General features: G+C 31.3%; 2 protein-coding genes and 3 pseudogenes across 5 annotated transcripts; 4 read left to right on the top strand and 1 right to left on the bottom strand.

Annotated features, from left to right (window-relative positions):
- The first annotated feature begins 680 nt into the window (after window positions 1-680).
- Window positions 681-5007, top strand: LOC111005869 (S-adenosyl-L-methionine:benzoic acid/salicylic acid carboxyl methyltransferase 3-like; annotated as a pseudogene).
- A 4026-nt stretch (window positions 5008-9033) lies between these two features.
- LOC111005805 (S-adenosyl-methionine 4-1-methyl-2-pyrrolidinyl-3-oxobutanic acid methyltransferase-like) lies at window positions 9034-10880 on the top strand. 4 transcript variants are annotated; one of them, XM_088124269.1, is made up of 4 exons: window positions 9034-9161; window positions 9438-9852; window positions 9976-10230; window positions 10320-10880. In XM_088124269.1, the coding sequence occupies exons 1-4, from the start codon at window positions 9103-9105 to the stop codon at window positions 10683-10685; spliced, it is 1095 nt and encodes a 364-aa protein (XP_087980395.1). In that variant the 5' UTR covers window positions 9034-9102; the 3' UTR covers window positions 10686-10880. The 4 variants fall into 4 exon arrangements, 3 of the variants coding, with proteins under 3 accessions (XP_087980395.1, XP_022133132.1, XP_087980383.1); XM_022277440.2 differs by having other exon boundaries at window positions 9034-9192; window positions 9466-9852; XM_088124257.1 differs by having other exon boundaries at window positions 9040-9171; window positions 9452-9852.
- Window positions 10881-11717: 837 nt separating this feature from the next.
- On the bottom strand, window positions 11718-13346 carry LOC111005471 (salicylate carboxymethyltransferase-like; annotated as a pseudogene).
- Window positions 13347-14965: 1619 nt separating this feature from the next.
- Window positions 14966-17914, top strand: LOC111005817 (S-adenosyl-methionine 4-1-methyl-2-pyrrolidinyl-3-oxobutanic acid methyltransferase-like). The gene is made up of 4 exons (XM_022277451.2): window positions 14966-15065; window positions 15820-16224; window positions 16322-16576; window positions 17382-17914. Exons 1-4 carry the CDS (start codon window positions 14997-14999, stop codon window positions 17745-17747), a joined length of 1095 nt encoding a protein of 364 aa, XP_022133143.1. The 5' UTR covers window positions 14966-14996; the 3' UTR covers window positions 17748-17914.
- Window positions 17915-20490: 2576 nt separating this feature from the next.
- On the top strand, window positions 20491-22731 carry LOC111005472 (S-adenosyl-methionine 4-1-methyl-2-pyrrolidinyl-3-oxobutanic acid methyltransferase-like; annotated as a pseudogene).
- The last annotated feature ends 2333 nt before the right edge of the window (window positions 22732-25064 follow it).

The raw sequence follows: 25064 nt of genomic DNA, 5'->3' as shown, positions 1-25064 counted from the left end.
TTCTATTCACTTAGGAAAATAATTGTCAAAAAATTGAAAGCAAATAAAGCCATGTTCAAATAGAAAATAATCTACATTTATATAATTCATTTAATAGAATATTAATAGTTATACCAAAACAAGTAAAAAGGTCGGCATTCGTATCTTTTCTATTTTAATGTAATTTATAAAATTATAATTTTATGTGCATATTTGATTTACTGGAATCCATATCGTGTAGCTTATGTTTAGTGGATATCTATAATCGGAACTAATTGTCTGACCAAGGCTTTGTAACGCCCGACTAAAGAGGAGAGATACATGAATGAACCAATACCACATCCGAATGAGAGAGATCCTGAAACCATAGAAGCATGGTTAAGAAAGCTTGAAAGAAATAATAGTTACTACCTATACTGACAATGTGCACATTTCTTAAGCGTGTTTGACTTGGTCTAGTTAGGTTTGTAGTTTTTGATTTATTATCTTTTTATATAATCATATTTATTAGTTAAATTAAATACGATTAAGCATAAATTAATGTACAACGACACCAAACTTAGGCTGCAGGAATAGAATCAAATATTGCCAACAACTCCTTGCATAATACACGTTATCTTGATCTTCTATAATTGGCGAACTAGTTGATCAGTTGCATAATATTCACACACCAAAAAGAAAGAGATATGAGAGAGAGAGATATGGAGAGGGTGGAAATGTTACCCATGAATGCAGGAGTACTTGGAGAGAGAAGTTATGCTAATCCCTTTATCAGGTATTAATCTATTTTTAGGTATTAATCTATTTTTTAAGTCGCGTTTGGTAATCTTTTCAATTCTTATTTCTAAATTTTGAGAAATATTTTCAACCGGAGGTACCAAATTTTGGAAACTAGTAGTTTCGTTTTTGCCGTTTCCATTTTTTTCTTAATTTAGCGTCCAGAGCGGCATAGATTAAACATTTTTGTCGTTTCAGTTTTCCCTCCATAGCTCAAGTTCGATTCTCGTTAAAAGGCTATTTTTTTATAAAAATATTTTGAAGATTTATTCCTTATTTAAAGCAATTATATTTACTTAAAACAAAAAAAAAATTTCTATTTTTAAATTAAATTTTATTATTTGTTTAAAGCTAATAATTTTCACTCTAAAAAAATTTACATATTGTAAATAATATTTTTTTAGACAAATTTACATGTTAAATCTTTCTATAATATAACTATTGAATTTTATGTTAATTAAAAATAATTCAACATGAGTTAAAACATATATCTAAGATCAAGAGGTTGTCCGTATGAATCTCCACTTTCACAAGTTTTTTACGAAAAAAGTTAAAAATACAAATAAGAAATAGAAAATAGTTATTAAACATATTTTTATTTCCAATTCTAAAAAAATTAGAAACAAGTAGGTTAACGAAGACATATTTTTTTCCTTCACACTCTATCAACTTTTTAATTTGGATGTGAGGCAGCAAAAAGTGATATCCATGGCCTGGCCCATCACCAAGCAAGCCATTACAGACCTCTACTGCGCTAGCTTTCCCACTACCCTAGCCATTGCTAACTTGGGTTGCTCTTCTTGAACGATCTCCATGAAAATGACTTCAATTCCATCTTTATAATCTTGCCAAAGTTTCCAGCAAAACTTGAAGACCCAAATTGGAAATGGCGTTGGTTCCTGTTTCTTGGCCGGAGTTCCTGGTTCTTTTTACGGCAGGCTTTTCCCTTCTACGAGCTTGCATTTTGTTTATTCTTCCTACAGCATCCATTGGCTTTCCAAGGTATCTTCTGCGGAATCAAACTAATTCCCAAGTAACACAAATGGAAAAAGAGGCAGAAGAAGAGAAGAAGGCAAAATGTTTATAGTGGTTGGACTTTAATTATCTACCTCCACGGGTAATCAGAGAGCCAAAAGAAACTATTCACAAAGCACACTACTATATCAGTCTATCATAATAGTGTTTAGGCTCAGGTATTTAAGTTCAATCCTCTTCTGGTTTGCTAACCAACAATGGAACTAAAAGCAATTAGCAAACTAACTGTAAGTTAGGTCTAGTTAAGAAGTATGAGTCAATTCCCTTAACGATGGTTTAACATAATTATGTATAGAGTCCAACAAATTCAAATGAGTATTTGGTTGGAAAAATGAGATCCGAGTCAAGATTTGGTCCATTCGATAGCATGTTAAAGATCCTATATTGAAAAGATAAAGATACCTAATAAACAGAACCGTAAAGTTGGAGAAATATATATAAAATTTGTTGAACGTGAATATCATATCATTGTTAGGTTCCCGAAGGGCTTAAAAGCAATAAAGGGAGCATCTTCATATCGAATGCAAGCCCGAAGGCAGTTCTGGAAGCCTACCGAAAGCAATACCAAAAGGATTTTTCAGTGTTTCTGAAATGTCGTGCTGAGGAATTGGTGATTGGTGGGCGTATGATTCTCATAAGTACAGTGAGAACAAGTGAAGATAGATCCAACAAGGAGTGGTGCTATACTAATTCCATGGCCACAGAGGTACAAATTAAACTTCTCGATTAATCCCATCTTTCAACATTCGTTTGAGTAGAAATTTGAACCTCCTTTTGCATTGGTTTGTTATGTTGGGAAAAATCCTCTACTTCTATCGCAGGAATAAGCAGAAAATAACTGAGAAATTTAAAGAAAGCAATAAAATAAAGAAACACAAGAATTAACGTGGAAAAACTCCAAACAGGAGAAAAAACCACGGCCCACAAGGGAAAATTCACTATGTGAAAAATTATTACAATCACACAGATTTCTCTTCCCGACCCCAATTACACAAAACACTCTTTCAAAGCAAATACCGCTCAGTTAACTAGAGCTAGTATATCAGGCTTAAAGTATTTCAATTGGGATGATTAAAACTCAAGCTCATGAGCTCCTTTTATAGTAGTTGAAATACATCTCCTCCTTGTACTTTTCCGATGTGGGATAACTTCTAGCACATGGAGACCATCCTTGTATTCTTCCAATGTGGGACAACTTTAATTCCAATATTTTGCCAAAACCCAACAAATTCCACCTTGGCAAGATATTGAAAAAAGTTCACAGCTTCTACTGCACTCATTGTCTTCACCGACAATAATCATAATTCTCAATTCAGAGAACTATAGCCTACTCCACCATAAAAGTAGATCACTTGGAATGTCACCGTCCAAGAGTTTTCTTCCTCGTCACATGTCGATAAATCCTGCTGAGATTTATGGTGCAACTTCCACCTACTTGGCTCACTTGGAAGTTCTTCAGCCATCGACATAACTTCCACCACACACCCCTTGCATAACCGCCAATTCAATGCCCATGTGTAAACTTGTGGAACCGCTAACATCACATCTTCTATCATGGTAAAGCGGACATACCATGAGGATAAATTCTCTCTCTATTCAAAGGAACTGATCATCGTCTCCTCTGATGAGAGAAACATTGTCAGCATCCCACCCAAAGCCCTTTGACGAACCGGCTCTGTTGGGACAATCTTTCTTCATGTGTCCAGACTGTCCGCATCCCCAGCAACAAGCTTTCTTTTGTACGGAGTCTTTCTTCTTCCAATTGCGAGCTACCAGTGCCGAATCTTCATGTGAAGTACGCCCTTCACTCTTCAGCCTTCTTTCCTCTGACAAGAGTTTACTAGTACCTCAGGAAAATTCAAAGTATCTTTCTCATACATCAAGATCGGCTTCATGTGTTCATAAGAAGGTGGAAGTGATAAGATGAGCCTGAGTACTTTATCTTCGTCATCTATCTTCAATTTGATCGTCTCCAGCTCAAAGATGATGCTATTGAGATTACTCAAATGATCTGAAATTTTCATACCTTCCTCCATTCGCAGCGTGTGAAACTGCTCCTTCAGGTACAGCCGATTTGAGATACCCTTTGCCTGATACAACGCTTCGAGCTTCTCCCAAAGTTCTTTGGCTGTCGAAATTCCATGCACATTCGCAAGAATATTCTTAGCCAAACTTGTTCGTATCGCGCTTGCAGCTCTCAAATCCATTTCCTCCCAATCTTCATCACTCATGCTAGACTTCTTAGAACCTCTGCTGGAACCACCACTGAACTTCATTGAACCACCATCACCGCTTAGCTTTTTCGAAGCACCTTCACTCTGTCTTCCCTTCAATGCCTTGTGTAACCCAGATTGTATCAGCACATCCTTGACTTGCACTTGCCACAAGCCAAAGTTGATCCTTCCGTCAAATTTATCCATGTCAATCTTCACTGGACTCATAAAGAATGACATATCTGCTTCACACTCCTAGCAACACACTATTCACAGAACCGTATTTTCTGATGTGGAAGTTCAGACAATGCTGCAACCACAGAGCATACTCATAAATTCTAGAAACTACAACTTAAAGCTTTGATACCACTTGTTGAAAATTATTACAATCACACAGATTTCTCTTCCCGACCCAAATTACATAAAACACACTCTTTCAAAGCAAATACCGCTTAGTTAACTAGAACTAGTATATCAGGCTTAAAGTATTTCAATTGGGATGATTAAAACCCAAGCCCATGAGCTCCTTTTATAGTAGTTGAAACACATCTCCTCCTTGTACTTTTCCGATGTGGGACAACTTCTAGCACATGGAGACCATCCTTGTATTCTTCCAATGTGGGACAACTTTAATTCCAATATTTTGCCAAAACCTAACATGTTACAGGGAGTTGTGGAAGAGGAGAAGGTTGACTCGTTCAATGTTCCAGCCTATACGCCATCTATGTCAGAAGTGAATGCCGAGGTCTTGAATGAAGGAAGCTTTACCATTGATCGTCTTGAAGTGTCAAAATTAATTGGAACATATCTGATTATATATTCTGAACTAAACGTTCAATCACATAACATTTAATCTGTGTTTGAACCCTTTCTCGTGCGTCATTTTGGAGAAGTTGTTATGGATGAATTGTTCCATAGGTATGAAGAAATTATTAAAGATGAGATGTCAAAGGAAGAGATTGGGAATATTAACTTTGCTATTTCTCTCACCAAAATAAAATGAGAGAAATGAACCAGCTTTTTCAAGTTCTGTCTTCTAAATAATATATAAGCTTGGTACAAGGATTTGAAGATTAGAACATTTGTCTAATCTCATCCCCACATGTAATAATTTGATTTGTTTTAAAATGCTATATCGAATTATAAGAATATTCCAATTAGCTACAAAATTGAATAAAGCGGCCCTAATTTATCAAATAAAAGTATTTTTAACTAGCCACAAATTAAAGGAAAAAATCTAACTAAATGTATTGATTACCTTGTTTATTCAAATTTAAAGTTCACTGTGGATGATACATTGATTAATTGGATGAAAAAAAATAAAAATTTCTCTCGCAAGTTATATTTTTAGAAGTTTTTTTAATATAATAAATAAGATGAAGGATTCCAACTATGATCTCTTAATTAAATACAGGTGTTAATTATTGCTTAATATATCATTTAAGAAATTATTGTCAAAAAGGATTCGGCATTAAATAATCATAATCATACTGAATGTTAAAAAAAATCTCCAAACAAGAAAAATTTAATAAATTAATTATATTAGAATAAAGAAAGGTCAAAGTAGTTCATTTTTATATCAATATCTAAAGATTTTTTCATAATTTATCATGTAAATGATTAATTTTAAACAAAATATAACTTATTTTTCTTTTCTCCAACACGTCATTGGAATGTTTATCCCAAAATTAATTAACAATGAAAGAAATATCTCATGCCTTGTTAAATTTTTTTGACATAAGGTCCTTAACTATGAATATTTTTGAAAAAAAATATATAAATAAAGAATTCATAAAAATATTTAATCAATAAATAACCACTTTATGCTTTTTACCTAAACTAAAAATATTTATTCGTAGTATTATGTTCCCAACAACAACACACAACAGTGATACATTGTTAATATTTTTTTCAATATTTTATCTGAAAATTTTAACGATTTGCACAAAAAAAAAATCTACAAACTTCTTAAGTTGATATCCAATTCTTTATCAACCTATCAATCAATATTTTATGCCATTATATTTAATACTCATGAATTAACATTTTACATTTTTTAATCTGTATGAAAATATCAACATGTCAATTAATATTTTATATCTTATATTTGTGGAACTGCTCCTTCCACTTACGATCAGCAATCGAATATTGTAGACTCTGAATTCCCTTAATTTTGTTTCTTTATATGCTGTTAAAAAAAAAAAGAAAAAGAAAAAAACTTATGATCAGCAAAAAGCTCCTGCATTGGAAAAATTGGCGGTAGAATGAAAGAATCCAACTATCGATGTTGGATGGAAGATTTACCGGATGATGATGCTAAATAATAATAATAATAACATTGAATTATAATTGAATTAAAACTATTTTCAGCTCAATGAGAATTCTATTAATTAATTATTAAAAAAAATCTTGCAAGGAGCCCTGATCATCCCCTTCGAAATTTCCGACAACAATCTCTACTCCCATCTCTTTATTGAATTAAAGGGATCTTGAGATCATGCATGCGATAAAAATCATCTACATTTCTACAATGACAGAGAGAGATATGTACACATATAGCCTCTTTAAAGAATATAATTACACAATAGCTTAAATCTTTATAACTTATATAATAGTAAAACCATGGAAAATATATCGTATATAGTACTCGTTTCATATAACCTAATAGTTTAGTATAAATCAACAAAAAATATATATTACATAATCTTTTTTAGGAGTATAAGTTAACATACTATTAAAAAATATCGGGAAAAAAGATGCCGAAAAAAAACGCGGTGAGAAAAATATAAAATTATTTAGGTTGAACGAGAGATTTGAAATCCAAATATGGAAAAAGTGGATAAAAATCAAATCTAATAATTTAAATAAAAAAATCAAATTGAGTAGAACAGTAATAATTATAGGCAATCTTGGATTAATAAAAGGTTTAAATCTATAAATCCTAGACAATTCCTCGCAATGATATGATATATACGAATTGAGATATTGTCCATATATGGGACTGTGGCCGCAATTTCTAATAAGTCAGGAAAACTTAAATTGGGACTGTGGCCGCATTTCTAATAAGTTAAAAGAAAAACTTAAATTCGAAATTAAGCATGTTTAATCTTTAAGTTGAGTTACTTCTTGAAAGAAGTTTTTCACGTGGGTGAGAAGAAAATCAAGCAGGTAGCGCGAGGCCGGGACCATCAGGTACTAAATCTGGATTCCAATATAATGTATATATTAGCCTCATCTTGATAGCTTCTTTCGAAGGGATTTAGACTCACCACCTCTTTGTTGGAAGTATATGTCAATTATCGCTGAACTATGGTCGTTTTAACTTTTCCAAATATTTTCTAAACTCTCACAAAATATATATATAGTTGTAACATTTTGACCTACAAATTTATTTATTTTAGCCTAGCAAATAAAGTAGGACTACATAATTTGCACCTAGAAAGAAACATATAAAATTACTGGAGTTTTTATTTCAAAATTAATCGACAATGAAAGAAATAACTCATACATTCCATCAATTTTATTAAATTTGTTCATCTTGTTAACAATGAATGCTTTTTGAAAAAAAATATATACATCAAGACTACAATGAATGCTTTTTGAAAAAAAATATATAAATCAAGATTCATAAAAGATATTTAGCTAAAAATATTTACTAGTAGTACTATGTTCTCAACAATATTATATGTTAATATTTTCGACATTTTTAATGATTTACAAAAAAAGGAAAAAAAATCTATCAAAATTATAAGTTGATGTCTAACTCATATCTACGTATCATTCAATATTTTGAACCCTTATATTTAATACTCATGAATTAGCATTTTACACCTTATAATCTCTTTAAACGTATGAAAATATCTCTGACACGTCAATTAATATTTTATAGCTTGTATCTCTAGAACTGCTCCTTCCCCTCATGCAAGAGATCTGCAAACAAAATGGCTCGTGCATTGCTAAAATTGGCGGTAGAATGAAGAATCCAAGGATGTTTGATGGAGGATGGAAGATGGGAAGACTTACCGGATGATGATGCTAAATAATAATAATAATAATAACAGCATTTTATTATAATTGAATTAAAACTATTTTTAGCTTAATGAGAATTTTATTTAATTAATCATAACAAAAATCTTGCAAGGACCCTGTTCATTCCCTTCGAAATTCCACGAAGAATCTCTACTCCCATATAAGACGATTTTTTTCATTTTTATTTTTCGAGATACAGCTGGATTTGTTAAACTTTTTGGATTACCTGATTGTCCCCTTAATTTTGTAATGAATTTATTTAGGCACGAGATTGTGGTGAAATTTTTATAATATTTAATTAAAGATCTTTTGAGTTACGTGTCAATCTGAACTATCAAATATAATATCTTTGTCTGTATGTAAGAGTAGAGGGAGAAGTACATGAATGAACCAACATTATATTCGAATGAAAATGATCTTCAGATCATGCAAGAGAAGCATTCGAACAAAAACCTTCTATATTTTTACAATTATATGATATATACCAATAAGATGATATTACCTCTCAAATAAATACTCATAATACGTGGGACTTAGGTCGCATTTCTAAAGTAAGGAAGATATAGAAAAAAATTGATAATAATTACGTATCAAGAAAGTCTTTTTTTTTCAATAATTCAATTATAAAACTTTAAAATTAATATGTGTGGTTCATTGACTTAGAATTAATTAAGAGGCAATGGATTCAAACCTTTATGATGGCCTGACCACCTACCTTAGAAATTAGTAATTTTCAGATGAGAAGTCAAGCAGGTGACGTGTTTAGATTTTCAAAAGAGTTCATGACCATCAGGTGCCAAATCTGGATTCTAATATAATACATATAGATATATAGATATAATCTTTGGCTGATATTGACATGATTCGAGCTGTCCCACCTGGATCGGAAATTGTTATTCATTCACATGCATACGAAACTGCAGTCTTCAGCCTTTCAACCATATGTGTGTGTCTATATATATAGTCACCAAATTATACCACTTGCATTCCATCAAACCTTTATCCTCCTCTATAAAATTGGCCAACCAAATCTCTACATTTACACACCACACAACACCTAGAAAGAGAGATGGTTGAAATGCTACCAATGAATGGAGGAGTTGGGGACACCAGTTATGCTAATAACTCCTCCTTTCAGGTATTTCTTATTTCCATACTCGTCTATGCACCCACCAGTAGAAGCTTCTGCTAACTAATTAACTAAACAAAGTATTTCTATTGTCTTGTATCTTTACTTTATACAGGGTTGCAAATTCATATATAGAAATTAAATTTATCCAACATATTAGTTTAAGTTTTTGGATTAAGTGGTGATTTATTAGTGTTACTAAAGAATTTTAACCAATAATTGAACACGATGCATCAGACCTTTCTTTCGCTGCCTATATTAACAAACCTAATTATTTTTGTGCTGAAAGAAATAATATCTAAGACTTGGTCCATCGTCAAGGAAGCCATTACTCAACTCTACAGCACCAGCTTTCCTACTGCCCTGACCATTGCTGACTTGGGTTGTTCTTCTGGACCAAATACTTTTATGGTCGTCTCCAAGTTGATCAAGGAAGTGGAAGACATTCGCCAACAACTACACAAAAATTCGATTGAATATCAAATCTTCTTGAACGATCTCCATGGAAATGACTTCAATTCAATCTTTAAATCATTGCCGAGTTTCCATGAAAATTTGAAGACCCATATGGGAAATGGCCTTGGTCCATGTTTCTTGGTGGGTGCTCCTGGTTCTTTTTATGGCAGGCTTTTCCCTGGAAAAAGTTTGCATTTTGTTCATTCTTCTAACAGTCTCCATTGGCTATCCCAGGTAATTCATCTATATTTAGATAATTTGGTAGTGTTTTCTTAATCATTAATAATGAAAACTAATTTAATCTTTGTTTTTTTTCTTTACAGCATGTGAAATTTGTTTAATTTAAATATTTGTTAGGTTCCTGAAGGAATTGAAAACAATAAAGGGAATATTTTCATATCCGAGACAAGCCCAAAGACAGTACTCGAAGCCTACCATAAGCAATTTCAAAAGGATTTTTCACTGTTTTTGAAGTGTCGTGCAGAGGAATTGGTGGCTGGTGGGCGTATGGTTCTAACAATTTCAGCTAGAACTTGCGAAGATAGGGTGAACAAGGAGTGTTGTTATTCTTGGGAGTTGCTGAATTTGGCAGTCAACGACATGGTTTCAGAGGTATAAGAAACTAAAGCATTTCTTTTTCAACTAGCTACAAAATTTGAAGAGAATTTTGTAATGTGTATTTTGAACATGCATTTGCATAGGGTATTGTGGAAGAGGAGAAGCTTGACTCGTTCAATGTTCCAATCTATATGCCGTCTTCATTGGAAGTGGAAGCTGAGGTCTTAAATGAAGGGAGCTTCATCATTGAACATCTTCAAGTTGTAAGAGTTAATTGGAACATTTATAATAATGAACTCAATAGTGACATTCCATCAAATGAGATAATTGACAGTGGTTATAATTATGCAAAATGCATAAGATCCGTTGCTGAACCACTTCTTGTTCGTCATTTTGGAGAAGACATTATTGACGAATTGTTCAGTAGGTACAGAGAAATTATCAATGATCACATGTCAAAGGAGAACATCGAGAATATTAGCTTCACTATTTCCCTCACCAAAAAATAAAATGATTCTTCGTTGAAAGAATATAAATATTAGAATAATGTTGCGTGATCTCCTCTCTCTAACTTATATGTAATAATTTATTTTCTTTTCCGTGTAGATTGAGCTTAAGAAGTACCCACTCTCTGAAACATTAATAATAAATTATAGCAAAGAGTGCCTATGCGACTTGAAATAAATTATTAGAGCTTCCTTAGATTTTTTTATTTTTCTCTAACATTGTTACGTGTCGCATAACTCAACTAATTAAAAACTTCTTTTACATCGTTAAAAAATTCACAATAAAAATTCAGTGACATTTTAAAATATAAATTTTGCTATGCCGTTTTTCTATAAAGTAATAGACCATAATGTACCACTTAATTGTTAATATGATGGTCAAAGTATCCAATAACTGAATTAAATTTATCCTTAAAAAGAGGAGAAGAAGTTAGAGACTATCATTAAGATTTCCCTTCCCAGACAGAGAGGTGTAGATGAAATCATATGGAACATCTATAAAAAGGGCATTTTTACTGTAAAAAAGTGCCCATCTTCTGGGAATGAAAGTTGATCAAGACGAGGAAGCTTTTTATTTTATTGGTGGATGATGTATATATTTCATCAAAATAAGACATATAATATTTTCAACTTTTTTGTACTCAATGAATAAAGTGTATTTTTCTAAAAGTTAATTTTAACGTTTGGTGACAATAAAAAATTAATATCAGATTCCTAAACGATGTAACTGACTGGAAAAGTTTTCATTTTTTTTTAACCAATTATTCAATATATCATCCACGGTGAACCTTAAATTTTTAAGTTAAAAGCCTAACAAAGTTTTGTCTTTTTCCCCCTTTACGTTTATTGCCAAATTAGGCCCTTTTATCCAATTTTGTAGCTATATTTGAATATTCTTATCCATATAGCATTTTGTAACAAATCAAATTATTACATATAAACTAGGAATGAGACTGAAATTTTGTAATCTTCAAATCCTTGTACCATGAATATGTATTATTTAGAACACCGAACTTGAAGCTAAGGTTATTTTTCTTATTTTATTTTTGTGAGAGATATAGCGAAGTTGATATTCCCCGTCTCTTCCTTTGACATATGATCTTTAATAATTTCTTCATATCTATGGAACAATTCATCCATAACAACTTCTCCAAAATGACGCACGAGAAGGGGTTCAAACACAGATCTCATGCATTTCCCATAATTATAGTCACTTTCGATAATGTTATGTGATTGAACGTTTAGTTTAGAATATATAATCAGATATGTTCCAATTAATTTTTGACACTTCAAGACGATCAATGGTAAAGCTTCCTTCATTCAAGACCTCGGCTTTCACTTCTGACATAGATGGCGTATATAGGCTGGAACATTGAACGAGTCAACCTTCTCCTCTTCCACAACTCCCTGTAACAAACCAATGCAAAAGGAGGTTCAAAATTCTACTCAAAAGAATGTTGAAAGATGGGATTAATCGAGAAGTTTAATTTGTACCTCTGTGACCATGGAATTGAGAACCAAATTGAGAAGCTCCCAATTAGTATTGCACCACTCCTTGTTGGATCTATCTTCGCTTTTTCTCACTGTACTTATGAGAACCATACGCCCACCAATCACCAATTCCTCAGCACGACATTTCAGAAACACTGAAAAATCCTTTTGGTATTGCTTTCGGTAGGCTTCCAGAACTGCCTTCGGGCTTGCATTCGATATGAAGATGCTCCCTTTATTGCTTTCAAGCCCCTTCGGGAACCTAGCAATGATATGATTCCATTTTCATTTGTTAGATTACTTTTCTTTTCAACGTGAGATTCTTTGACATACTCTCGAATGGATCCAATCTCAACTCATATCCTATTTTCTGACTAGATGCTCGTTTGAAGAACTTGTTGGACACGGATACTATTTTAATATTATGGATTTATATCTCAAAATCAATTAGCAATTAGATGAATAATCTAGGTATTTTATAAATATTTGTCAGGTCTTTTATTTTTTAAATGGGATTATTTTTTAATTACACCCAATTAATTAGGCTAGGACAGTAGATTTGACCTGGGAATTAAGCCAATGGATGCTGTAGGAAGAATAAACAAAATGCAAGCTTGTAGAAGGGAAAAGCCTGCCATAAAAATTGGCGTTGGAACGAGGAATCGAAAGATGTTGGATGGAAGAGTTCCGGATGATGATGCTATTCAAACTTCGAGCTATTTACTTACCAGTTGGAGGTGTTTTCTCCATTTTCGCGAGTGGAGTTCCTCTCCATATATCTTTTTTATTGTTGCTTTCATTTATGTCCCTGTTCAAAAATAATAACATTATTAATAACATTGAATTAAAATTATTTTTAGCTTAATGAGAATTCTATGTAATTAATTAAAAAAATTAATTAAAGATCTTAAAGTTCCGAATCAATCTAAACTATCAAATATAATATCTTTTGTCCATGTGTACATATAATTCGAAAGGAGAGAGAAAGGTACATGAACGAATTACCACTATATTTGAATTAAAAGAGATCATGCAAGTTGACAGAGAAGCAGAACAAAAATCCTCTATTACAATAGAGATATTTTCTCTCGCATATACCTATGATATTAGTAGTTCATACATGTTTCTAACACCAGACCAGGGTGGGTAAACGGTAGTATTTACTTCATACATCTTTTCTTTCCATTTTGGCAATAATCTCTTTCAGCAGGTCCAATTCTAGAGTGAGTTGATTATGAAAATAAAATTGAAAAGAAGATTACAAATAGATTTACATTAATCTTACAATATAAAACTTAAAAGTGCCATCAGCCACAAAAATACTAGTATATTTTTAACCTATTTTTCTGGTACAGCAATCGAATTGCATTAATTTTAATGATACGTCAACATGAAATTTAGTTCAACAATAATTGACATCTGTCTCGAATTTCAATTTTCCACCCCCACTTGTTATACCAAAAAAGAAATATATTCAATAGTACGATATATAAGTTAAGGATGTTATTTATTTAGGAAAAAATAATTGACCTATATACTTTCATATGTGAATTATAATTTTAAACTTTTAATTTCATTACATCGCGAGCTTTTAAACTTAAATAAGTGGCTTAATTAATATTTAAAAAAAAACTCTCATAAAACCAACAAAAAATAACTCCGAATAAAGCCACAAATATGAATATAATCGAATTATAAAAATCCTCGAACATGGCTCCAAAATTAATTAATCTAGTTTAAAAAATGCTTAAATTCGACAATAAGATGCCCAATACAGCTAAAATCCATCCAACATGTAGACAAATGAATTGTTATAAATGTAGTATTATGTCGGCCACAAGAATATTTGCACCAAACCACAAATCTTTGTAAAGGAAAAAAAAAAAAAGGTAAACTTGCCGTATTGAGAGTATTAATTTTGATTATAAATCAAATTTAGGGTTAAAAAATCAAACTTTTAACTATTTAAGATATAAATCGTTGAGTTAATATAGGATTAACAAATGATTTTTTTTCTCTTTTGTTCTAAATGTTTAAGAGTGATTTTCTTCTTTTTCTTTTTTCTTTTTTAGTTAAACAAACGTGGGGATTTTCTATGAGTAATAGAAATCTAATAAACTATTAATTTCGGCTTATATTGGCAACTACCAAATAATTTGTAGTAATCTCCATCAATAACTAAAAAGAAAAACAAAAGGAGTTGGTCTACCTTCATATTATTTATATCTATAAATTATTGTTTAAACGTGGGGATATTCATATTAGGTTGGTGCATGCGATTGCTACCAAGCCATAGGTAAAAGTTTTATATGTAGTAATAAATTTTATATATTAATTCCATATCTCTAAAACTTCAAGGTCGGTCCAACGAATATCTACCTCTCGTTGATAGGAGGGATTAAGTTTAAAATAGACAATATCATATCATGGGAAGGGTCACTACTAACATACTCGGATGCTTCCTCATATAACACATTTTAAATTAAGAATAAGTTTATTTAGGCGCGAGATAAGTGTAGTAAACTTTTTTATATATAATTAAACATCATAAAGTATCAAATATATATTATTATTTTTGTGTATATATTTATTGTGTTGCCCGATGTTGACCCAAATTCATTTGGCCCAACTATGAATTAAAAACTGATGCCGCCTTCCATTATTGTTGATCATTATTAAATATATATCCTTCAAACTCCATCAGCCTCAAAGAATCATTGCCACCGACCTCTTGCATAACCCTTTATTCTCCTTCTATAAAAATGTTGAACTATGAATAATATTCACACACCATTAGAGAGAGAGAGAGAGGTGAGACTGAAAATGGTTGAGATGCTACCCATGAATGGAGGAGTTGGAGAGATGAGTTATGCTAATAACTCCTTGTTTCAGGTATAATTCCTTTTCTGAATAACACTTAAATCACTAAAGACTCCGTTTGGTTAGGTTGACGTTGTTGTTTTTCGTTTTCAATTTTATTAAGAAATTTAAGTGTTTGACAACTATTTATGTTTCTTATTTCTTATGTTTTAGAAACGTTCTCAAAACTGTATAAAAAATTTTAGAAATCAACAAAAACAAACGTCTTGTTTCTTGTTTTCATTTAAAATTTGTTCCAAAATATAAATAAAAATATTTTTTTTTATTATTCTTGAATCCAAAGGGTGTTTGGGGTATACAATTATATTTTTCTTTATTAAAAAAAAGAAACATAAACAATAAACAAGAAAGTCGCCTAACCGACCGTGAGAGTTTGTTGGGTAACATATCTATTTTTTGTTTTTCTTAATTACCTTAAAGAAATTTGTTTTGTTTTTCCTATTTTAAGGATGTTCTAAAAATGAGAAACAAGAAACATAAACAGTTGCAAATGCTAATTAGATTTCTTAATAAAATTGAAAACTAGAAACAAGAAACGAGAATATTACTAACATACCATAATAAACCTAAAAGTTTAAGTCGGTGAATTAGGATAAATTTAATATTTTATAGATATCTTAATTCTAATGATATTATTTTCTTTGGTAGATCTGTTGATCAACGGTTAAAATATAAGTAATAAAACATTAAAATTTGAACGTTCCAAATCCTATCTAATCTACACAATTCCAATGCCATATTAATGAAATTCTTAATTTGTATGCAGCAAAAAATCATATCCATGACCTGGTTCATCACCAAGGAAGCCATTACTCAACTCTACAGCACCAGCTTTCCCACTGCCATAGCCATTGCTGACTTGGGTTGCTCTTCAGGACCAAATACTTTTATGGTCGTCTCCAATTTGATCAAGGAAGTGGAGAAAATTCGCCAACAACTACACAAAAATTCGATCGAATATCAAATCTTCTTGAACGATCTCCATGCAAATGACTTCAATTCGATCTTTAAATCCTTGCCAAGTTTCCATGAAAATTTGAAGACCGATATGGGAAACGGGCTTGGTCCATGTTTCTTGGTGGGTGCTCCTGGTTCTTTTTATGGCAGACTTTTCCCTGGGAAAAGTTTGCATTTTGTTCATTCTTCTTACAGTCTCCATTGGCTATCCCAGGTAATAAATCTTCCTATTTTGTTGGTTGTGTTGTTTTTCTTAAAACAATTGAAAACTAGTTTAATCTTTTGAAATTTGTTTAAATAATATTTGTGAGGTTCCTGAAGGGATTGAGAGCAATAAAGGGAATATTTTCATATCTGAGACCAGCCCAAAGACAGTTGTTGAAGCCTACCACAAGCAATTTCAAAAGGATTTCTCAACGTTTTTGAAGTGTCGTGCAGAGGAATTGGTGGGTGGTGGGCGTATGGTTGTAACGAGTTCAGCAAGAATATGCGAAGAAAGGGTGAACAAGGAGTGTTGCTACGCTTGGGAGTTTCTGAATTTGGCTCTCAATGACATAGTTTCAGAGGTATGAGAAATTAAATCTTGGATTTGTAGGTGAATTTGAAATTATTTTAATTGTTTCCGATGAAACATAAAATTTAAAATTTAAAATCATATACGATTTCAAAATTCATTTTTTATTTCAAATAGCTCGGATTTACTGGGATTTTTTTTTTTTAAATCTTTTGATACCAAATTTAATCGGGAGAAAAAATGAGGAACATCCAAGTTGTACACCTCTATATATCACCACTCAACAAACTATATTACATCACCACTCAACAATCTTCCATATTTGAAATGCATCACTCTAAAATTTCCTTAATTTTTTAATTTGAATATAAGTTCGATTTATTATGTGATTTTGGTTTTAGATTTGAAATCATTTGTCTTTAGTATTTCTTATTTGGATTGAAATATTTGCATGGTTTTTTCTTTTACAATAAATGTAAAATTGTAAGTTTAGTTTATTAGGTTGATTTCATTTGATTAACAAATCGACTCTCTTTCAACATAATTGATATTATGACATATTACTGTTATTATTATTATTACATCTCGTAAAATTATACGGGCATATTAGCGAAATATTATACTTTCTTTTCATTTCTCGTAAACATTTAAATAAGGAATTTTAATTTCAATGATTTGAAATGAGTTTAGTTCCAAATACAATCAAGAATTTGAATATCATTTCCATCTTTTAAAATCTTGAAATTTGAAATCATCTCGGATCCCGACGCTATAAAGCATTATTTTTCAAGTATACTACAAAATCAAAGGTAATTTCTATGAAAATTAAACTCTTTTAATGTGTATTTTGAACATAGGGAATTGTGGGAGAGGAGAAGCTTGACTCGTTCAATGTTCCAATCTATATGCCATCCTTGTCGGAAGTGGAAGCCGAAGTCATGAATGAAGGGAGTTTCATCATTGAATATCTCCAAATTTCAAGAATTAATTGGAACTTTTATAACACTGAACTAAATGACATTCCCTTAAAAGGGATGATTGATAGTGGTAATAATTTTGCAAAATGCATAAGATCTGTTGCTGAACCACTTCTTGCTCGTCATTTTGGAGAAGGCATTATGGATGAATTGTTTAGCAGGTATAGAGAAATCATCAGCCATCACATGTCAAAGGAGAATAATATTGAGAATATTAACTTCACTCTTTCTCTCACCAGAAAATAAAATGGGGTAAAATATACGTTTGGGGTCTCTGTTTCAAAATTTCATAGCTAGTTTGGTCCCAACTTTTAAAAATTAGTTCTAAAAACTCCCTGGAGTTAACATTCTATTATTGTCACTAATGTAATGCTGGTATTGTTAGTAGTAATAAATTTAACAATTTTATATTATTTTTAACTCTGTCATTTTTCTGTATGTGGCCTACTCCTTCCCTCTTCTCTCTCGCAGTTCCCTCCGTCTTCTCCGTTTGGTTTTCTCACTTCCTCCATCTCTCTTCCTCTCCCTACAAAATGCATCCAATTTGTAACTCATAGAATCAAGAGCGCAAGTTCGTGGAAAATTAGTGGCTTAACGAAATTAGTGGAAACTTTTGCGATTTGAATCTTATCATAATCGTCCTAGGCCAGTGCTTTGAATAGTTTATCAGACCACTAATAGTCTTGTCTTATCGAGCTAAGAGAAAAAAATTTTCAATTAAACTATGCTCTTCTGCAAAGAAGATTGATTTATTTATAATATTGTCACCTACCTTACCTCATTTGAGACGCTAAGTCACTCATAAGACAAGTGAAACCAACCAATCTTTTTCCAAAATGACTTAACATATTTTACGGACAGACAAATAAGTAATTAACAATTAAAAATTGGGATAAGCTTTGTTTGAGATAATTAAAAGATTCTAAACATGTTGCCAATTATCACTGTCATCTTAATTGATTAATGTCGTCTTAAATCTTATAATTGTCTAAAAAAAACAGATTTTCAAGAATGAAATGGCCATTGAAACTGGTAGGGTTTGGGGGAGGAAGGGAATCCAATCTTGATCTAGAGGAATACTTTTTGTGGTCTATGATCATTGAGATATCTTTGACAGTTAAGATGTACTTTCAAATTTTCTCAAAAAAAGAAAAAGAAAAGTACTTTCAAATTATAATTATATGCATTAAATATATGACGATGCTTTGAATGGTCTATGATCACAGGGTTGTTGACCCATTTTCCCGTTTGGCTAGATAATACTACACGTATTTGGTTAGAAGACTTAACTAGCGCGCTGATATTCATTTTCTTGTTTTAGAGTTTTGACTGTTCTTGCAAACTTTTGCTAATTTTCCTTGATTGGCCTACATTTACTTTTATGACAAAGAAGAGAAATAAACCATTAAAAAGACAGATAATTACAAAAATAATATAGATTTAAGTAATAAAAATAAATGAAATTTAAATGAAAAATATAAAATTGAATTAGGCATTCAAATTATTGCCAAAAGTAGATAAGGTGTTGGTCGAAGTAAAAGAGTCACATACAATATATTCGATTTAGGTGCTTAACACGTCACATATGAGCTGGACGTAATTGAGGAGATTTACATACAATATACACGATTTCCAAAATATATATATATATATATATATTCTGAAGAATGAAGGGGTAGAAAGTCGTACTCGGGTGACTATGCTTTTGTCAGGCAGTACGTCAACAAGTAGGTTTATTGATTAATGGTAAAGTAAAGATATATATGGGAAGAAAATCGCAACCAATACATGCCATTTCTGTCTCTAAGGTTCCATTGTTTAACTTTGAGTCACGTATCAAATCGAAGTCGTTGTCGACTTCATCTAGATATCGTGGCCAATAATTGTGTTTTCACGTAAAATTGCCGTCAATAATTATGATTTCATCATCTTATTTTTAAAATTAGTTTCTAATCTACATTATTTCAATCATTATTTTTTCCTAAATAATATTATTTAAAAAAATTCAAGATGTGTGGATCAGGGGTGTACATCGGTTAGTTTTCACGCTAGACCTACATACAGTTGAGTTCCAAACCGAGGTTTAAGATTGATTCTACCGACTATTTCGGTTCAGTTGGTCGATTTTCAATAAACCAACCTTCTTTTTTAATTTACAGACTCGTTTTCTGAGCGGCAGGGGCTATGCCGGCAAGGGATTCAGGGATTGGCTGCTGGCGCCAGTGATCGAAATGCAGAAACATCGGAAGAAGAATCGTGAGAGGGAGAATGGCACGGACCAAAGAAAGGAAGAAGAGAGAGAGATATGAAAGAAGAAAGGAAAGATAAAGAAGAAAAAAAAAAAAAAAAAAAAAAACTAGAGGAAAGTTGAGACTGAGAGGAGATAAAACGAGAGAGAGTAAAAATGGATGAAATAAGGGAGGGAGAATAGTTGAAAAGAACTATTAATGAAAATGAAAGAAAAGAAAAGATGTGGCCACCCAGATAGCTGAGAGAAAGATAAGTAAAAATTAAAATTAAAATAGAATTGTGTGCATCACATAAATTATAACAAAAAATTAAAATAGAATTGTGTGAATCAGGTGAGTCAACGTTCATGTGAACATGATTCGAAATTTTTTTAGTACAAACATGTGGAAGCGAGGCATTGAATACACAGTCTCTTTATTGGAGATATACGTCATGAGTTATGCTCGGTTTGACACGTGAATAAAAAGATTGGGTCGACAAATAGGGAAGGAGCACTTTCATAGTTTTCTTTTTATAACAAAATGATCGGTCGGTCGATTTCTATTAATAACGGGTGAGCCAACCAATCGACCAGTCGATTTTTTATTTTGAAAAATCGATTCCGACCGACACTCTTATATAAAACCATCCAATTGGCATCGGATCAATTTTTCGGCTGTGGTTGATCCCTAGGAGGATATGAAATTTATTTAATTTCTAGAAATTATTATTTTTGAAATATTGCATTGAAACTTATGGGAATAGGGGATGGGGTTCTTCTATAAATAAGGGTCTCCCGCTGCAGCTGCACAGTCACAGAGATGGACGTTTCCAAAATTCTCCATATGAATTCAGGAGTTGGGGCCACAAGCTATGCCAAAAACTCCCTACTTCAGGTTTTCCTTCTCTTCTCTTCTCTTCTCTTCTTCTCCTCACAACAACTTGTGTTTCATATACTTTTCATTTACATTGGGTATTATTTTTATTTAACCCTTATGTATATTATTCTTCCATTTCATTATTTGTTGATACATACTTCTTTGGTTTAAATACTATTTTGGTCGATTTACTTTTAGTTTTGGTTCACATGCTTTCAATCTTAACAAAAATCCTTAAATACAAATTTATGGTTACATTTCATGAAATATATTAGGTGTAATATCATGTTGAAATTGCAATTGAGAAAATAAAGTGAAAAAAGAAAAACGAAGCAATCAAATTAGTCACCCTCTTAGAGTATAAGAACCAAAATAAATGTTTCAAAAAGTATAACTAAAATAGACAAAGCTAAAAGTATACCGACTAAAATAGACATTTTGAGAATAGTGGCTAAAATGAACAAAAACTGAAAGTATACGAATAAAAATAATAATTAAATTAAACCTTTTTTGTGTTCTTGAAGGAGTTGTTGGTAAAGTTAACAGGAAAGAAGTTGATTTCTTGCACGTGTTTGGTTTTTTGTTTACTTGATGATGGTTTTCTTCGTCTTCTTTATTTTTATTTTTTTAATCATTCCTTTTAATTTTAGATGATACTTTGTGATAGGAATTTGTTTTAAACTTTATTGTATTTTCTTCCCCTTATCAATTATACACTACGATTTGTTAATGGATCATATATACATACATATATAGACTTCATGGTTTGGATTTTGATCAGCAAAAGGCAATATCCCTGGCGTGGCCAATCATAAAGGAAGCCATTGAGGACTTGTGCACTAACAACAATTTTGCCACAACCTTAACCATAGCCGATTTGGGCTGTTCTTCAGGACCAAACACTCTTATGATTGTTTCCAATTTAATCAAACAAGTGGAGGAGATTCGTAAAAAGCTTCACAAAAAGCAATTCCAATATCAAGTTTTCTTCAACGATCTTCCTGCAAACGATTTCAATGCCATTTTCAGGTCTTTGCCAAGTTTCTTGTAAGATTTGAAGGCCCAATTTGGAGCTGATTTTGGTCCATGTTTCTTCAATGCTGCGCCTGGTTCTTTTTATGGTAGACTTTTTCCCAACAAAACTCTGCATTTTGTTCATTCTTCTTATAGTCTCCATTGGCTCTCTCAGGTGATTTTCCAAAACTAAATCCTTATATCCAAAGAATAAGCTTTTTCAATAACGGTTGAAATTCCAAAATTTAATTAGGTTCCTAAAGGGATCGAAGAAAGTAACAAAGGGAACATTTTCATAGACAGTACAAGTTCAGAGAGTGTGGTGGAAGGATTTTACAGGCAATTTCAACAGGATTTCTCCATGTTTTTGAAGTGTCGTGCAGAAGAAATAGTAAGTGGAGGATGCATGGTTCTCACAATGTTAGGAAGAGCAAATGAATATCCATCAAACAGAGAGTTTTGTTACGCTTTTAAACTTTTGAATTCAACTTTCATGAATATGGTCGCAGAGGTAAAGATACAAGTAGTTTATACGATAATATTGTATTATTATTCTTTTTTCCTAGTAAAATTGTTCAAATGCAATTTAAACATTTTTTTTACGGTGAAATTATCGCAGGGGACTGTGGAAGAGGGAAAAGTTGGAACGTTCAATATTCCAAACTACATGCCATGCCCATTAGAAATGAAAGCCGAAGTCTTAAAGGAAGGAAGCTTCACTATCAACCGTATTGAACTTTCGAGAATTGATTGGAATTTCTACACTACTGAATTCAATCGATCAAATGCTTTTGTTGATAGTAGTTATAATATTGCTAGATGTATAAGATCGGTGACTGAACCACTTCTGATTCCTCACTTTGGAGAGGCCATTATTGAGGACTTATTTTCTCGATATAGAAAAATTGTTAAAAATGAGATGTTTGAAAAGAAAATTGAATTTGTCAACCTCACTCTTTCCATGAGTAAAATAAAATGAAGGGAAAAAAAATAGAGACGATAATATTATGTCACCTATATTTGTATAACATTATTATTCATGTAATATCTAACTTTGATGTCAATATGAGTATAACTCAACAGTAATGTATCCAGTTTTAATTATATTTTAATTATATTTGCACTCGTTTGTTGTTCCATATGCTTGTTTACCCATATAAAATGGATTTGGACAAACAACTTTTTACTTTGTTTTTTATTCTTCCAAATTCTTGCTCTCCCATCATTATCTGATCTCATTCACACATTTAATTTATTCTATATTTTAGTTTTTTATTTTATTTTATTTATGTATATTAATTAAATCCAGATTTCTTTTCCCATATCTGTATAAAATTAATACATATCTATTCAAATTAAAAGAATCAATTATAAGATAGGAATTAATTTTAAAAATTTTCATTAAATTTTATATATTTATCATCATTTTATCTAATGTTTTTAACGTCAATATTTCCATATAACTATTAATAATATCTTAAGTAACATGATTCGAAATGATAAAATATAGCCTTACTTAAGTCAAAATTACTATAGTTTCATTAACAAATTCAAATAATTTTCATAAATTTTTATTATTTCCAATTTAATTTATTTCCAATTTTTTTCCAAAATTTCCATCAATGTCAACGTCCAATCGACATTGACATTTTGAACCTTGTTATCAACTATAAATACTATCTACTTCCAATTCTTCCTTACAATTTCACATCCACAACTCATTCGGTCTCAAATTAAACAACATTTACCTTTAATTTACCAATTCAAATAATTTTCATTAATCTTCATTATTTTGGTTTGATATTTCACTCGACGTCGACATTTTTCATCGGTAAGTTACTAATATTTTTATATATATGATAGCTAAAAGTGATCAATTATAGCCTACTTAAGTTGCAATTAAAATTTTATTTACTAATTAAAAAAATTTGCATCAATATCCACACAATTGTCGTGATTTTTCCCGAAATATCCATCGACATCGACATGTTCCATAAAATTGGAACCTCGACATTTCCATCGACATCGACATTTTAAACCTTGATGGAGACCCAATGAAAAGCCAACATGTCAAACGCGTGATCTTGATTTATATCTCACAATAATATATCTCGGGAGAGGGAGGGAAGCATGTGCCCCTGGCCCCAGATCTAGATCTACACAATTTTTTATATATAAATTTTTGTAAATATGTATAAAGTATTTAGTAAAATTAGTAAAGTAGCAATATATTTAATTTTTTCAGATATAATACTTTTTAAGAAAACGGAGGTCCAATTGTAAAATGACAACTTTACCTCATTTGTAATATATTTGTAAAATATCTGACTACTGATATATATATGTGATATACATCTGATATATATACTACTAATATGAGTGTTTGATATACTTGCAAAATATGTATGTGATATATATCTGATATATTACTTATATGAGTGTTTGTGCAATATATATGTGATATACATCTAATATACTACTAACATGAGTGTCTAATATATTACTAATATACTACTAATATAAATAAAAATGTTTGTTATATTTACCATTTAAAAAACAGGTGACATATTTTGAAATATAAAAAGTTTTTGTTACCCAATTCTCTGATTTTAAATGTGTTGCTGTAAAATATAATTTATAATATTTAATTCAAATAATGTTGATTACTAAACTCTTACGAAAGCATTGTTATAGTAATTTATTTAATAGAAAATATGATTTTATATAGTTTTAATAACATATTATCCACGTGAATAAGGCTGCTAGTTTTTGATTTATTGTTTTCTTATGTAATCATATTTATTAGTTGAATAAATACCATTAAGTATAAATTAATGTATCTAATTATCATAGCCTATTAAAATTGTCAATACCTATTTAGGAGGTACAGTAACGTGGAGTGTTTTTGGTTTCTTTTTTTCTTTTTCATTCATTCATTCACATGGCAGAGGTCAATTTGGTGCTCTCGAGTGGCATATTGAAAAGGAACCAAATTTTTCATTGGAGAAGGGAAGATTTATTCATTGAAAATAAGATCTACAAAATAGAAGTAGCACTTTGATACTCAAGTTAGTTTCATGTGAAATTATTGAGATATATTTTGCAATCAGACTCGTGCTTATCAGGATGGAGTTATGCCTGGTATTTATAGTAAGAGAATGGTTAACTAACCACGACACAGGTTGTGTAAAGGACGGCGAGAATCTGACATTAGTAGAAAGTTGGGAGTTGAGGAACGGTTCTCCTTTTAACTATTGAAATTCTAAAACTTAATTAGGTTCCTAAAGGAATAATAGAAGAAAATAATAAAGGGAACATTTTCATAGATAGTATACAAGTTCAAAAGAGTGTAATGAAAGGATTTTACAGGCAATTTCAACAGGATTTCTTCATGTTTTTGAAGTGTCGTGCAGAAGAAATAGTAAGTAATGTTAGGAAGAGC

This window comes from Momordica charantia, assembly GCF_013281855.1.
Source record: "Momordica charantia cultivar OHB3-1 chromosome 1 unlocalized genomic scaffold, Mcharantia_2.0 BLBB01000001.1, whole genome shotgun sequence".
Lineage (NCBI taxonomy): Eukaryota > Viridiplantae > Streptophyta > Magnoliopsida > Cucurbitales > Cucurbitaceae > Momordica > Momordica charantia.
This window is presented reverse-complemented; position numbering and strand designations above follow the sequence as displayed.

Excerpts from the sequence above, each read along its gene's own strand:
- LOC111005805 (XM_022277440.2), top strand. The coding sequence starts at position 9,103 with ATGGTTGAAATGCTACCAATGAATGGAGGAGTTGGGGACACCAGTTAT. Across the intron at positions 9,193-9,465 it reads TATTTCTTATTTCCATACTC|ACTTGGTCCATCGTCAAGGA; the intron begins GTCTATGCACCC and ends ATAATATCTAAG. Across the intron at positions 9,853-9,975 it reads GTCTCCATTGGCTATCCCAG|GTTCCTGAAGGAATTGAAAA; the intron begins GTAATTCATCTA and ends AATATTTGTTAG.
- LOC111005817 (XM_022277451.2), top strand. The coding sequence starts at position 14,997 with ATGGTTGAGATGCTACCCATGAATGGAGGAGTTGGAGAGATGAGTTAT. Across the intron at positions 15,066-15,819 it reads CTAATAACTCCTTGTTTCAG|CAAAAAATCATATCCATGAC; the intron begins GTATAATTCCTT and ends ATTTGTATGCAG. Across the intron at positions 16,577-17,381 it reads TCAATGACATAGTTTCAGAG|GGAATTGTGGGAGAGGAGAA; the intron begins GTATGAGAAATT and ends TTTTGAACATAG.